Genomic DNA, 14,690 nt, shown 5'->3' on the forward strand with positions numbered 1-14,690 from the left:
GATCCCAGCCTCAGCCAGGAGGCGTGGAGGTGAGAAGGTAGGGCGCTGCGGGCGGGGCCCCCGGGGGTAGGCGGGGCCTGCTTGCGGACTGAGGCGGGGCCCTGGGTGGGCCCTGGCTGGGTCTGGGTGCAGGAGGGCCTGAGGAGTGGGCGGCTGTGGGCACAGACAGGGGCTCAGGAGACAAGAGGCGGGGCCACGGGGGCGGGACCATTAAGTGGGTGCGGTATAGAGAAGGGCGGTCCCAGGAGAGGGCGGTGCTACGGTTGAAGGGCCGGTGGGGTGCTGAGGTGAGGAGGGGTCGCTCGGAGCAGAGCGTTACTTAGAGTGAGGGCGGGGTCCACGCCGGTACTTAGTAAAGGGAAGGGTAGGTGGGCGGGGCCTTGTCTAAGGGGCAAGGAGCGGGAGTGGCGGGGCTGTGGACCGGACTGAGTTGGGCCGGGAGGACGGAGTGGGCGTCTTTAACCTGTGGGCCCAGCGGAGGAGCGGAGAGCCGGCCGGGGAACCCCGCAGGGCCGGCCCGGGCGGGGCGTGGCTGGAACGCGCGGCGGGAACAGCGCCTGGACCCTGGCGGAGGTGCTCTGGGCGGTGTGGGCTGGGAGTGGGGGCGGGGCCGGCTGGGTGTGGGGGCGGGGCCGGGGCGGGCCTGGGCGGGGCCTAGGCTGGGCGGAGGGCTCAAGGCGGGGCGTGGGGTGCGGGCGCTAGCCGAGTCCCGCCGAGTCCCGAGCCCACCCGAATGCGTCCGAGCCCGCGGCCCCCGCCCGGGGCGATGGAGCCGGAGCCCGGCGGGGCGGCCGCTGCGCTCCTGCGGCAGAAGCGGGCGGCGCTGCGGCGCAGGGGATGCAGCTTCGAGAGCCCCAGGTACCGCTGCCGGGGAGGGGCGCGGCCACGTGGGGGTGGGGTGGCGGTCTGAGGGGGCGGAGGGTGGCGATGCCGTGGGTGGGGAGAGGTCTGAGGGGGATTGGGCGAGGAGTCTGGGCTGATGGGCCGGGGGTCGGAGGGGGTTTGGGGCCGAGCAGCGGGAGCGGGCGGTGTGGAGGGGCACGCCTCAGAAAAACCGAGCGAGTGTTGGGAATCCAGACCCCGAGGAGACGCCCCCAAACTGTCGTTCCTGTGTCAGGCCCTGAGCAAGCCCGGTGGTTCTAAGGCGGATTCCAGGCTATTGAGAATGTGCCCTGCCCGCTACTTGTAACTGCTCAAGGACAAGGTCGAGAAATAACCCCTCAAGTCCAAACGGAGGTCTTCCTCTCCTCGGGAGCCTCTGGCCGTTCTGCACTTCCCCTGAACTGAGGCCGGCTTCGCCTCCTCCCACCCTCGCTCCCGAGGTAACTGCACACCTGCTGCCTCACCAGCCCGGCCCTTTCCTGGAACCGTGGAGCACCCCCGACCCGCAGAGCCCCTCCTGCACGTCTTCCTGGAGGACGCCTTTCCTCTGCCTGCGACGCCGGTGCCCCTCCTTGACTCCCACCCTCCTTTAGCCAGTGGAACTCTCCTGCAGATCTTCAGTCCTCTTCTTTTTGGAACCTTGCCTCATAGACACTCCTTCCGCTGCTGACCTCGGTGCCCCCACCCCCAGCTCTGCCAGGCCTCTTCATTTAGAGGGCATTTTCTTAACTTTTAGTGAATTCTCTTACTTCAACATCATCAGGCCTGCCCTACCATTTTTTTCAGTCCCCCATCCTATCCTAGATGACTGCAGCAGCCTCCCAACCAAGCTTCCTGTCTTTATTCTGACACCTTTTAGATCCACCTCCTAGCTGGCCTCTGGAAAGATCTTACTAAAACTCTTTGTGCCCCCGCTGCCTAAACCCCTTGAAGAGCTCTCCTCGATCCACAGCAGTGATGGGCTGGGTTGGGGGCAAAGAATAAGATGAGGAGGTGGGACTCTGCCCCCCTCCCCCCCAGAGGCCTGAAAGAAAGTTCAACTGCCAAGGTAACACACCAGGATCCTTAATATGGGGTGGGAGGTCCTCAATCCCTTTTCTCTCCATCTTCAGCTCTTGCCATACCTTGCCTCACCCTTGGTGCTCCAACAATACTGGATGAGAGGAACATGATGAGAACAGGAACTATAACTGTCCTGCTCACTGTTCTATCCCCAGAGCCTGGCTCAGGTCCTGGCTCATCAGAGACATTTATTTTCTGTTGAATGAAAAAATGCCTGACCAGCTGGTAATTCCTCCCTTATGTTGTGCTGTGTCATCTGTGCCTTTATTCATATCATGCTCTTTTCTCTGCTTAGAATGCTCTTTCCTTTACTCTTTGGCTAACACCTACCCCTCTTCCTCTGGGAAACCTTCCCTGAGCTACAGGCCATGCTCTGTGCTTTGTCAACAACGGATGCTGTGTCTTTTATTCTATATTGTGTGTAGTGACCTGGACAGTGTATCTCCCCTTTTAGACTGGGAAAACCAGGCAAATATGGTCTCTGTCCTTTTGATGCTTATACTAGTGTTGCTGGAGCGTGAAGAATGGAAAAAGGTATACCAAGAGACGAGCCAGCAGCTGGATCTTCCAGGCCTTAGATAGCATGTTTGGAGCAGCACTGTCCAATAAAACTTTCTGCAGTGATGGAAATGTTCCCTAATTTGCTGTGTCTGATATGGTAGCATGGGGACATTGGTGGTTTAGTGGTAGAATTCTTGCCTTCCACATGAGAGACCTGGGTTCAATTCCTGGCCAGTGCACCTCAAGTGCAGCCGCCACCCCTCTGTCCGTGGAGGCTTGCACCTTGCTATGATACTGATCAGGTTTCAGTGGCGCTTCCAGACTAAGACAGACTAGAAAGATAGGCCTGGTGATCTACTGAAAATCAGCCAATGATAAACCCTATGGATCACAATGGTCTGATCTCCAACCAATCATGGGGATGGCACAGGACCAGGCAGTATTTCATTCCATGGGGTCATCATGAGTCTGCGACCAACTCAGCAGCAGCTAACAACAACAATGTATGTGGCTATTGAACATGTGGAATGTGGCTAGTGTGACTAAGGAACGGAATTTTAAATTTTATTTAACTTTAATAAATTTAAATATCCATAAAACTAGTGTTTATCATACAGAATTTTTCTCTGAATTCCTACTTGGACCACTTCCTCTTTTGTCTCCATGACCTTATACCTGAAAGCCTAAATGACTTCTTGGCCTCCAGGAGTTTTTCCTTCTATTTAACACTTAATGAAATTATCTGATAAGCCTTTGAAATAATAATTATCATTTTTCTGAGTATAAAAACAATTTGTGGGAAGCAATTTGAAAAATCAAGGAAAATATCAGGAAGGTAATTAAATTTTCGTTTACCCATAATCCTACCACATATTTTCTAGTCTTTTTCCTTCCTAATTGTGTATATTTATGTTAACATTTTAACTTGCTTTTTCACTTAATCTATTGTAAGGATTTTCCCACAGCCTTAAACATTTCTGAAAAAATCTGTTTTTAAATCCTTGGTTGGTATTCTGTCATCTGGATATATTGAAATGTATATAACCCATCCTATTGTTGGACAGCTGGTTTATTTCCAGTTTTTCACTCTTACTAAAAATGCAGTGAATCTATGTGCCAAAGTCAATGTAATCATTTCCTTAGGGTAAATTCTTTCCTTAGGATAAATTCATAGAAGTGATGAGAATTATTGGATTAAAGAAAATGAACATTTTTAAGGCTTTTGAAGCATAATGCCAAATCAACCACCAATTTAGTTTCCCCCAAAATATATGCATATTCCTATTTCTTCCCTCCCTCAACTCTGGACATTATCATTTATAAATATTTGCCAAAGTGGTACCTTGTTTTAAATTGAATTCCTTTGTTTAGTAGTGAGGTAAAACTGTTTTCTCATATTTATTTATAATTTTTATTTCTTCTTATGAAATATGTATGCATGTACTTTGTCCATTTTTCCTTTGGAATATTTCTTGTCCTTGTTGAGTTGAAATATTTTTTTTTAATGTAATTTTTTGGTCAAATATGTAGTAAATATTTATTTCACTTCACTATCTGCCTTTTGGAAACCCTGGTGGTGTAGTCGTTAAGAGCTATGACTGCTAACTAAAAGGTCAACAGTTCAATCCACCAGGCATTCCTTGGAAGCCCTGTGGGGCAGTTCTACTGTGTCCTACAGGGTCGCTATGAGTCAGAATAGACTCGATGGCAAAGGGTTTGTTTTTTTTTTTGCCTTTTAACTTTATGTTTTTTTTTAAGTTTTTATCATTATTGTTGTTTTATTTAGTCACATCTACTAAATCCTCCTGTTCATGCTTAATTAGAAAAAACTTCCCTAAACTAAAACAGATATTTATCTGCAGTTTCTCCCTTTATTTTTGTTGTTTTTAAAAATATTACCTCTTTAATCCATTAAACCAAATTACCTCATAATCCTGGCTGTGCATCAGAACTACTGGTAGAACATCTTAACCGTACAGGTGTGTGGGCCCCTACCCCAGGCGTATTGATCCAGAAAACCCAGGGTGGTGCTAGAGCGTGTGGTTGTTCAGAAAGGCTCTTCAGGTGATTCTGAGGACAGCCAGGGTCAAGAGCCCTTGCCTCATTTGCAAACATTGCCAGGTTAGCCTCCTATCTTAGTCATCTAGCACTGCTATAACAAAAATACCACAAGTAGATGGCTTTAACAAAGAGAAATTTATTCTCTCACAGTCTAGGAGACTAGGTGTCTGAATTCAGGGTGGCAGCTCCAGGGGAAGGCATTCTCTCTCTTTCGGCTCTGGGAGAAGGTCCTTGGCGTCAGTCTTCCCTGTTTGAAGAGCTTCTTAGCGCAGGGACCCCAGGTCCAAAAGACACGCTATTCTCCTGGCTCTTGTTTCTTGGTAGTATGAGGTGTCCCATATGTCTCTCTGCTTGTTTCTGCCTTTTCTATCTCCAAAGAGATTGGCTTAAAACACAACGTAATCTTGTAGATTGAGTTCTGCCCATTAATGTAACTGCCTGTATTCTTGCCTCATTAGCATCATAGAGGTAGGATTTACAACACACAGGATAATGACATCAGCTGACAAAATGGGGGACAATCACACAATACTGGGAATCATGGCCTAGCCAAGTTGACACACATTTTTGGGGGACACAGTTCGACCCATAACACGTCTTTTACACTAAAGTCCTCCGTTGCTTCTCATTTCCTGTTGTATCAAGTTTGAATACCACTGCCTCATGTTTAGAACCTTTCAGAATCGGGTTTACCATATTTACCTAGTCATGTTCTTGACATCAGGAAGAAAAAGGGCATTACTTTCAGGATGGTGACCCTGTGTGACTCTCTTTACTAATATCCCCTGTCTTCTCTGATAACTGGCATGCAGACACAGTGAGCTAATAAACATAAAAGAGCAAGGAATGGCCCACACATTATGCATCCCAGCAGGTGACAACAGGAAAGGCTCCATGGAAAATCTAGAGCGGGCAGTGATGACTGCAGACAGCAGGGTAAGATGCTTGATGATTAAACTATTTGCCGTAGATGTGTTTGCCATCGTTTTGTAGGAAGGCAGTATCAGATAGTGATCATGAACAAGGGCTTTGGAGTGAGACAAACCTGGGTTCAAGTTTCTGCCCTTTCAGTTATGATGTGTGTGAGCTTGGACAAGCTGCTTAAACCTTCTGAGCCTTGGTTAACTCATTTGTAAAATAACAGTAACACCTATCCCATAGTATTGATGTGAGATTTAGAAGAACTGATTTATACAAAATGCTAAAACAGTGCCTGGCGCAGAGCATTAATTAATGGTAACTGTTATGGATAAGGAAACCCAGGTGATGTAGTGGTTAAGAGCTACTGCTGCTAACCAAAAGTTAGGCAGTTCGAATCTACCAGGTGCTCTTTGGAAACCCTATGGGGCAGTTCTGCTCTGTCCCGTAGGGTCGCTATGAGTCAGAATCAACTCGACAACAACAGGTTTTTAACCAGTTATAGATAAAAACAACATTTATATGAAAGTTGTCAACCTTTCCCTCCCCTTGCTTGATTAAAATCCTAGCTTTGGCCATTCAGTTTCTCCACGTCCTCTGACCTCAGAGGATGACCCTGCCTTTTTTGCATTTTTGAACGACAGATTTAGGAAGAGAGGGGGTAAGAAGAACAAGAGGTGTGAAGGGAGCAGGTTAGGACTGGCTGAAAAAAATTTTAGGGGGTGTTTTGAAGTGAAAGGTACAGAAACATCTACCTTATATGAGGGAGGCTAATAGGCAGGCAGTGGGGATCTTAAGAAATACATCTGTTGTCTTTTGTCCCTTTGTGGTGATCAGGAACTACAATTAATGAAGCTAAAAATTTTATTTTTAAAATTACTCTCCAGTTGCTGAGCTGTGTCCTTTGGCTGCAACACATTATGGAGGCTGAACCACATGTGAGCCATAGCATTACATATGACACAGCAGAGCGAACGTTCTCTCAGTAGGATTGAATTCACAGGGCAAATCCTAAAGATCAAAGAATCTCAACATTGGGTGGGATGGTAGACACCACCTAGGTTAACCTCTTGGACAGTGGTTCTCTAAGTGTGGTTCCTGGATCAGTAGCATCAGCATTACCTGGGAACTTGTCAGATATTCAAATTCTGGACCCCTACTCCAAATTACCGAAACTCAAGTTGATTCCAATTCATAGTGACCCCACAAGACAGAGTAGAACTTCCCCATAGGGTTTCCAAGGCTGTAATCTTTAAGGAAGCAGACCGCAACATCTTTCTCCTGCAGAGCAGCTGGTGGGATCAAACCACCAACCTTTTGGTTAGCAGCCAAGCATTTAACCGCTGCACTCCAAATTACTCAATCAGAATCTCTGGGGATGAGGCTTAGGAAACTGTTGGAGAACAATACTCTCTATTCTAGAGCAGTGATTCTCAGACTTTAATGTATATAAGAACCACCTGGAGGTCTGGGGACCATGGTTTCAGGAGACATCTAGGTCAATTGGCATAACCAAGTATGTTAAGAAAACATTTTGCATCCCACTTTGGGCAGTGGTGTCTGGGGTCTTAAAAGCTAGCCAGCAGCCATCTAAGATGCATCAATTGGTCTCAACCCACCTGGAGCAAAGGAGAATGAAGAACACCAAAGACACAAGGAAAATATGAGCCCAAGAGACAGAAAGGGCCACATAAGCCAGAGATTCCATCAGCCTGAGACTGAAAGAACTAGATGGTACTCGGCCAGCACCAATGACTGCCCTGACAGAGAACACAACAGAGAAGCCCTGATGGAGCAAGAGAAAAGTGGGATGCAGACCTCAAACCCTAGTAAAAAAAAAAAAACAAAACAGACTTAAAGGTCTGGCTGAGACTGGAGGGACCCCAGAGGTCATGGCCCCTGGACTTTCTGTTAGCCCAAAACTGAAACCATTCCCGAAGCCAACTCTTCAGACAAAGATTATACTGGACCATAAGACATAAAATGATACTGGTGAGGAGTGTGCTTCTTGGCTCAAGTAGACACATGAGACTATGTGGGCAGCTCCTGTCTGGAGGCAAGGTGGACACGGGAAATACAGGGTGGAGAGAAGGAGTGTGCTGTCACATTGAGGGAGAGCAAACTAGGGGCACATAACAATGTATAAGTTTTTGTATGAGAATCACCTAGAGGGCTTCTTAAAAGTTTCCTGGGCCCCATGCCTAGAGATTCTGATTCACTAGGTCATAGTGATGCTAGTGCTACTGGTTCAGGGACGTACTTTGAAAACCACTCCTCTAGGGTAATGCAGGAATCTTTTCTACAACAGCCCTTATAATGGGTCATCAGCTTCTGTTTACTGCATCTATGGTCAGGGAACCCACTACTTCATAAGGCAATTCTTTTTATTGTTGGACAGCTCTGTTTTCCTGATAGTGAAGTCCAAGCTTGCCTCATTATACTTGACACACCATTCATGGTTCTGCTTTCATAGCCACTTGCAATACTAATGCCTGTGGTTCTGATTCCAGATGAAAAGTGGTGGGTTAGATTGCAGGGTGGAGTCTCAGTGGTTAAATGGTTCTTATTTCAGGCTACCCAGCTGTAATTACCATTGAACAGTTCTTCATCCACAAGCAGGACTGACATTTAACTAGTAATGCATCAGCATCTTTTCTCATTGGCTAGTATCTCTGCCTTACCAGTTGTTAAAAATTTTAAAGAAATATTATCAAAGGCTATGAGTGACAAGCAAAAGGGAATTATTTGTTGATGCAAATGCAAAATGCTGGGGTAGACCAGGCTTTCAGAGAGAGCAGATCCAGGTGCTCAAATAGTCTCATCAGTAGTCTTTCTCCATCATCTGAGTTGGCTTTATTCTCAAAGTCTTTCCTAATGGAGACAAAGTTAACCAATCCAGGCTTACATTCTACCAGTGTACACCACCAGCAGAAAGGTAGTGTTGTTTCTCAGTAATCCCAGCACATGTCCCAGGGTTGACATTCATTGGATCTGTTGGGTTCAATGCTCATCCCTGAACCAGTCATTTTGGCCAGAAGGGACTGGGCCTGGGTCGTGTGCCCAATCCAGAACTGAGGGGTTGGATTAATTCCATCCATAGGGACCTTCCCAAAGAAAATCACAGTGCTATTACCAGAAGAAGAGCTCTGGGTCATGCCAATGGTTAATGTGCTTAACTAACTGCTAACTGAAAGGTTGGAGTTCTTGTCTACCCAGAAGCACCTTGGATGAAAGGCCTGGCAATCTACTTCTGAAAAATCAGCCATTAAAAACCCTATGGAATTAGATAGGAAACTTAGGGGGCAGTGAGTTTATGCTAATGGGGGAGAAACAATTTGAAAGAAGAAGAGTGAGAATGGTGGAACAACTTGAAGATGTAATTAGTATTACTGAGTTATACATGTAGGAATTGTTGAATTGGTGTATGTTCTGCTGTGTGTATTCTCAACAACAAAAAATTAAAAACCCTGTGGAGCACCGTTTCTACTCTGACACACATGGGGTCGCCATGAGTCAGAATCTCCTCCCCAGCAGCTGTTGGTTGGGTTGGATTACCAGAAGAAGGGGAGTGGATACTGGGTCAGCAAAAATATATATATACCACTACATCTGGGAAGCTTTTTCAAAATACGGATGCCCAGACATCACCCCAAGTCACAGAATTGGAGTTTTGATATTTTTTAGTTCCGGTTGTAAAATACTACCTTAGTTAAGTGATTAAATTATGGTTACTATGTTTAGCCACAGTGGGTACAGAGCCCCGCCATAGACAGAAGATTTGGAATTACAAATGGAAAATATATTTTCTACTTTCCCAAATATTGCTTCCTACATGACGGCTTCCTTATTAGTAATGCATTGCACCCACACCTTGTGAGAACAAATTTGATGCCAAGACAAATGTTTTGTTCTTGAATACATATTGCTTTCCAGGCCAAGATAAGTTCAGAAAAGAGTAATTATCCATTATCCATTGGGTTGCTTTCTTCTCCCTTACGTTTCTCCTGACCGTTAGGTTTTTTTTTGTTTTTTTGTTTTTTTTGCCTAGGAGACTTTTTTTCTGGGTAGTTTTATATGCCAGTATTTTAATGTGAGCTGTTTTCAGATTCCTCATTCCTCTATATTATGTCATTATTCTTTTTGTTTATGCCAGGCCCTTAAGTATTTAATCACAAATAAATCTGCTGCTGTCAGTTTTCTTCTGGAAAAACAGCAGTCTTCTTGGGAAAGACTATTAAAAGCTGTCTTGTATTGGGCTGACATAATGGGCTTTTAGGGCCAACAGAGGCAAATTAATTTTCATATTATGTCTGTTCTCCTAAGAGAAGGAAAAAAACAGCTTTTATTATTCACTAAGATTTTAAGTTAATGCGAACCAGCTTCCTTTCTTAGAGGAAGATAATAGTCAAATTAGTTTTGCTTTAGAAGGTTAATATGAGAAATTGTGTTTGGTTGTCTGGTTTCCAGAGTTGAGGGTCTGAAGAGAGATAAAGTCTGACAAACAATGCTATAGGAAAATTATGAGATTTGGCCTATACAGTGAGACTCACTGCTGCTTTTCCTGGGGAAAAATCCTTCTAAAGTAGCGTGCATGAGTGGGAAAACATAAATGACACATCTGATTATCTCTAGAGCTAGGACCTTAGAGGACAGTAAGCAATTATAAATTAGCAATGAGGTGTGGCTGCCCAAGGAGATGTATGTAGAAGGGTGTTCACTGCAGGGTTATTTGCAAAATTAAAAAGAAACATCCACCAGGAGTGCTATCAGTACTCTATTCTTTATCTGTTAGAAAGGGTGATATGGATCTATGTTTCTGACTTGAAAAGATATGTATAAATATTTGTGACAAAGGTGTGTGTGTGTATAAAATGTGGGGGAAAATTGGCTTTTTCTGGTATTAGCAAGTATATAAAGCCACATATATCATTTTAAATTTTCTAGTAGCCATATTTTAAAGAGTAAAAAGAAACTGGTAGAATTAATTTTAATAATTTATTTTGTTTAACCCAATAAAAACCCATTGCCGTTGAGTCAATTCTGACTCAGAGCAACCCTGTGGGAAGAATGGAACTGCTACACACTGTTTCCAAGGCTGTATATCCTTATGGAAGCAGACTGCCACATTCTTCTGTCGTGGAGCGGCTGGTGGTTTTGAACTGCCAACCTTTTGGTTAGTAGCCAAGTGTTTAACCACTGCGCCACCAGGGTTCCTTATTTAACTCAGTATGTCCAAGATAGTATCATGTCAACATGTAATCAATATAACAAATTATTGAGATAGTTTAAATTTTTTATACTGTTTTAAAAAATTTGGTGTGTATTTTACGTTTGTAAGCCAAAAAAGCAAACCCGTTGTTGTTGAGCCAGCTCCGACTCATAGCGACCCAATAGGGCAGAGAAGAACTGCCCGACAGGGCTTCCAAAGCACGTGGGTTGGAACTGCCGACTTTCCAGTTAGCTGCCAACTGTTTAACCACTGCACCACCAGGGTGCTTAGCGGGGGGGAAAAGTGCCTTTCTCTGGTATTTGTGAGTACATATGTAATTTTTTTTTAATTTTTATTTTGTTGTATTTAACAGTTTCTACATGTACAATTCAGTGACATTGATTACATTCTTTTAGTTGTATAACCATTCTTACCTCCTTTTTAGAGTCGTTCCTCCCCAATTAACACTCACTTCTCCCTAAGGTTCCTATCTAATCTTTCCCGTTGCTGTTGTCAATTTGAGATAGTTCTTAAAAGAGCATAATGATCAAGGCAGATACTTCTTACTAGATAAGCCAAACTATTGTTTGGTTTTAAGAAGACTTCAGGGGATATTTTTGGTTTAAGGGTTAAAGATCATCATAGGACAATAGTTTCAAGAGGTTCATCCAGTCTCCATGGCTCCAGAGTCTGAAGTCCATGAGAATAAGTTCTGTTCTACATTTTCCCCCTTTTGATCAGTATTCTTCTATACACAAGTAATTTTAAATTTTCTAGTAGACATATTTAGAAAAGTAAAAAGAAAGGTGAAATTAATTTTAATAAGTTATTTAACCCAATATATCCAAAATATTATCATTTCAACATATAATCAATATAAAAACTTATTGAGATAGTTTAAATTTTTTTGTACTGTCTTTAGAAATCTGGTGTGTATGTTACAGTTATAGTACATCTCAGTTCAAACTAGCCACATTTTAAATACTCAGTAGCGAGATGTGCTTGGGGCTACCTTATCAGACAGTGTAGCTATGGACCTTCGGATAGGAAATCTTTGCAACAATACGTCAAGGTTTTTTTGTTTTGTTTTTAATGTGACTATGAATCACAGTGAAGTAGGGAAGGATGAAAAATTTGTGGGGGGGAAAAAGGGATATCAAGAGACATTAGGAAAAGGGAAACAATAAATAAACTTTATCAACCAGGAAGTGTGACTATGATTTGGTGGACTTTGGTTAACTGTTCATATAAATCCCAAGTAAAATTTAGATTTTGAGACTTAAATGTAAAATCATGGTGTCATAGATACATGATGTCATTTAAATGCCTTTTGTTTTGGGGAAACAAGATTAGTATAAATAAACAGTTTTTTAAAATGCAGAAAGAGGGAGTGATTTTCTGTGCCAAATGCTGCTGCTGCTAGGTCTAGCAAAGTAAGCAGTTGAGAGTTGACCACTGGCTTTGGCATCATGTAGGTCATTGGTGGCCTTTGATACCTTTTAGCTATTTCTTTGGAATAGTGGGAATGGAAGTCTGACTGGACCAGCTTCAGAAGATAATGAAAGGGAAGGGGTTGGGAACAAGGAATATAGTAAACTCTTTGCAAGGATATGATTTAAATTGGGGGACGTGGGGGCAGGGGTTGTTTTTATTTTTTTAAAGGTATTTGTATCTGATGGGAATAATTCTGTAAAGAGAAAAGACTTCAGTACCCAGAGGCCTGGGGGCATGTTTTACTTGGAGAAGAGAAAATATACAGAAAATGCACATTTTAGAGGATGTCTTACGAGAAGGGAATTAGGCCCATTCTGTGTATGGCCCTGGGCTGAACCTCCCATCGCAGTGGGTATGGGGTATGAGAAAACAGATTGAACTCAATCCATGCAAGTACGTTCCAGCAGTCAGTGCTGCCCCAGGCTGGGGTGGCTTACTTTAGGATGCAGTAAAATTTTTATTCCTAGAGGTGTTGAAGCATCTATAGGTTAGACTAGTATTTCTAAAGTATTTTGTGTTTTTAGCACACTTTTGGGTATAATCATTTTTGATGCACACTTGAAAATACTCAAAACTATGTTAAACAGTTCAGTAATAATGATAGCACAATCATTTCTTCAGTATCACAGTGACCTTAGAAACATCCACAGTTTGTATGCTGTCCTTTTGGCTACCCTTAAGCACCCCTTTGCTGTTTGCATAGAAATGTTTAGTGCTTTGAGCAAGCTCTCTTTTATACTCCAAAGACAAAATTCCTGTGTTTCAGTAAAAACACACAATCTCTTTTCTTTGCCTACTGGAGTTTATACTCTTGCTCCTATCAGAAGAAAGTTGTGCCCTACTCTACACTCTGCACAGAGTCGCATAGAGATCAAAATCCGATCTAACAGACATCACTAAAAAAGGCTTATCAGTCAGTCACCTGATTAGCAGACAACAGAATCCACTCTACCTAGTATAAGCAGAGAGGGATTTAATATTGATACAGGAAACTAAGTGCTTACAAAATTGTTGGAAGGGCTAGAGAGCAGACTCGAATCTGAGTGCCCAGGAACACCTCCTAGCCCCCATAGCCATTCTGCTCTGGGGTGAAAAAGAAAGCTGCCGCTTCCGTAACAAGAAGCTGGTAAACCAAGAAGCAAGAAACTGCTGCCACCTTAGCTAACTAGAGAACCACATTACCAACTCTGCATTGAACCCCAAACGTGCCACTGCTGCTTCAGAAAGCTGTAGAATAAGGAAGCTGCTGACTCCAGAACCACAGCACCTCTGTCATGATGTGCAAAAGCGAAATGATTCCCTGTATCCCCTCACCCTGCCGGTCCCGATTCCAAACCAGAGTCTCTGTCATGGATTGAGTGATGTCTCCCCAAAAACGTGTGTATCAACTTGGTTAGGCCATGATTCCCAGTAGTCTGTGGTGGTCCTGCATTTTGTGATTGTAATTTTATGTTAGAGAGGATTAGGGTGGGATTGTAATACCCTTACTAAGTCACTTCCCTGATCCAATGTAAAGGGAGTTACCCTGGGGTATGGCCTGTACCACCTTTTATCTCTCAAGAGATACAAGGTAAGAGAAGTAAGCAGAGAGTTGGGGACCTCATACCACCAAGAAATCAGCACCAGGAGCAGAGCACGTCCTTTGGACTTGAGTTTCCTGTGCTGAGATGCTCCCAAACCAAAGGAAGATAGATGACAAGGACCTTCCTCCAGGGCTGAAAGAGAAAGCCTTCCTCTGGAGCTGACACCCTGAATTTGGACTTCTAGCCACTAGACTGTAAGAAAATTAATTTCTCTTTGTTAAAGCCATTCACTTTTGGTATTTCTGTTATAGTAGTACTAGATGACTAAGACCATCTCTCATGGGCACACCTGACTTGTGGAATCTAAATCATGTTCAGAACTCTTACTGCAAAGGAGTTTAGGGAATTATGTTTTTGCTTCCCAACCTTAGCCCACTAAAAGCTGGTTGAACCGGATATCAAGCAGGTATGCCACAAACGGTATCTTTCTTCAGTCACACAAAAAAAAAACCCAAACCTGTTGCCGTCGAGTCGGTTCTGACTCAGAGTAGAACTGCCCCATAAGGTTTCCAAGGAAAAGCTGGTGGATTAGAACTGCTGACCTTTTGGCTAGCAGCTCAGCTCTTAACCACTGTGCCACCAGAGCTGCTCTTCAAATCATAGCACAAGTAAATTAGACACATTGACTGAAAGTTGAAGGCACACTGGTGAAAGGTTCCCTGTACACTGGTGTGCTGCTGCATACTTGGCACTCCAGTCTTGGGAGCCACTTTACTGGGTGAGGAGGTAAAATTGGGAAATCAAACACCTCGTAGGTGCTTGAAATGGACTTTCTAACCATAAGTGTCACTCATTCCACAGTTTTAGCACAGGTGAAAGTTAGGACATAAATACCTCTTTTATGTTTTCTGACTAGAGAGAAAATGTCTCTAGAAGCGCTGTCAACCATTAAGTTTTTTTTCTAGCATCAGTTCCATGTATCAAGCCAGGACTGATGTTTTGTAAATGGGTTGTCTTCACTCCCACACACTCGTCGCAGT

The 14,690-nt window shown here is 43.9% G+C and overlaps 1 protein-coding gene across 3 annotated transcripts in view; it reads left to right on the forward strand.

Moving 5' to 3' along the window:
* The first annotated feature begins 709 nt into the window (after window positions 1-709).
* Window positions 710-14,690, forward strand: part of GARNL3 (GTPase activating Rap/RanGAP domain like 3) — a 206,986-nt gene continuing 193,005 nt past the window's right edge. For 2 of the 3 annotated variants that reach the window (XM_049895409.1, XM_049895412.1), the window contains exon 1: window positions 710-858. In XM_049895409.1, coding sequence (XP_049751366.1) covers window positions 734-858 — 125 coding nt within the window. In that variant the 5' untranslated portion in view covers window positions 710-733. The remainder of the gene's footprint in view (window positions 859-14,690) is intronic. The other variant, XM_049895411.1, reaches the window with a different exon arrangement.

This window comes from Elephas maximus, chromosome 9, assembly GCF_024166365.1.
Source record: "Elephas maximus indicus isolate mEleMax1 chromosome 9, mEleMax1 primary haplotype, whole genome shotgun sequence".
Classification (NCBI taxonomy): Eukaryota; Metazoa; Chordata; class Mammalia; order Proboscidea; family Elephantidae; genus Elephas; species Elephas maximus.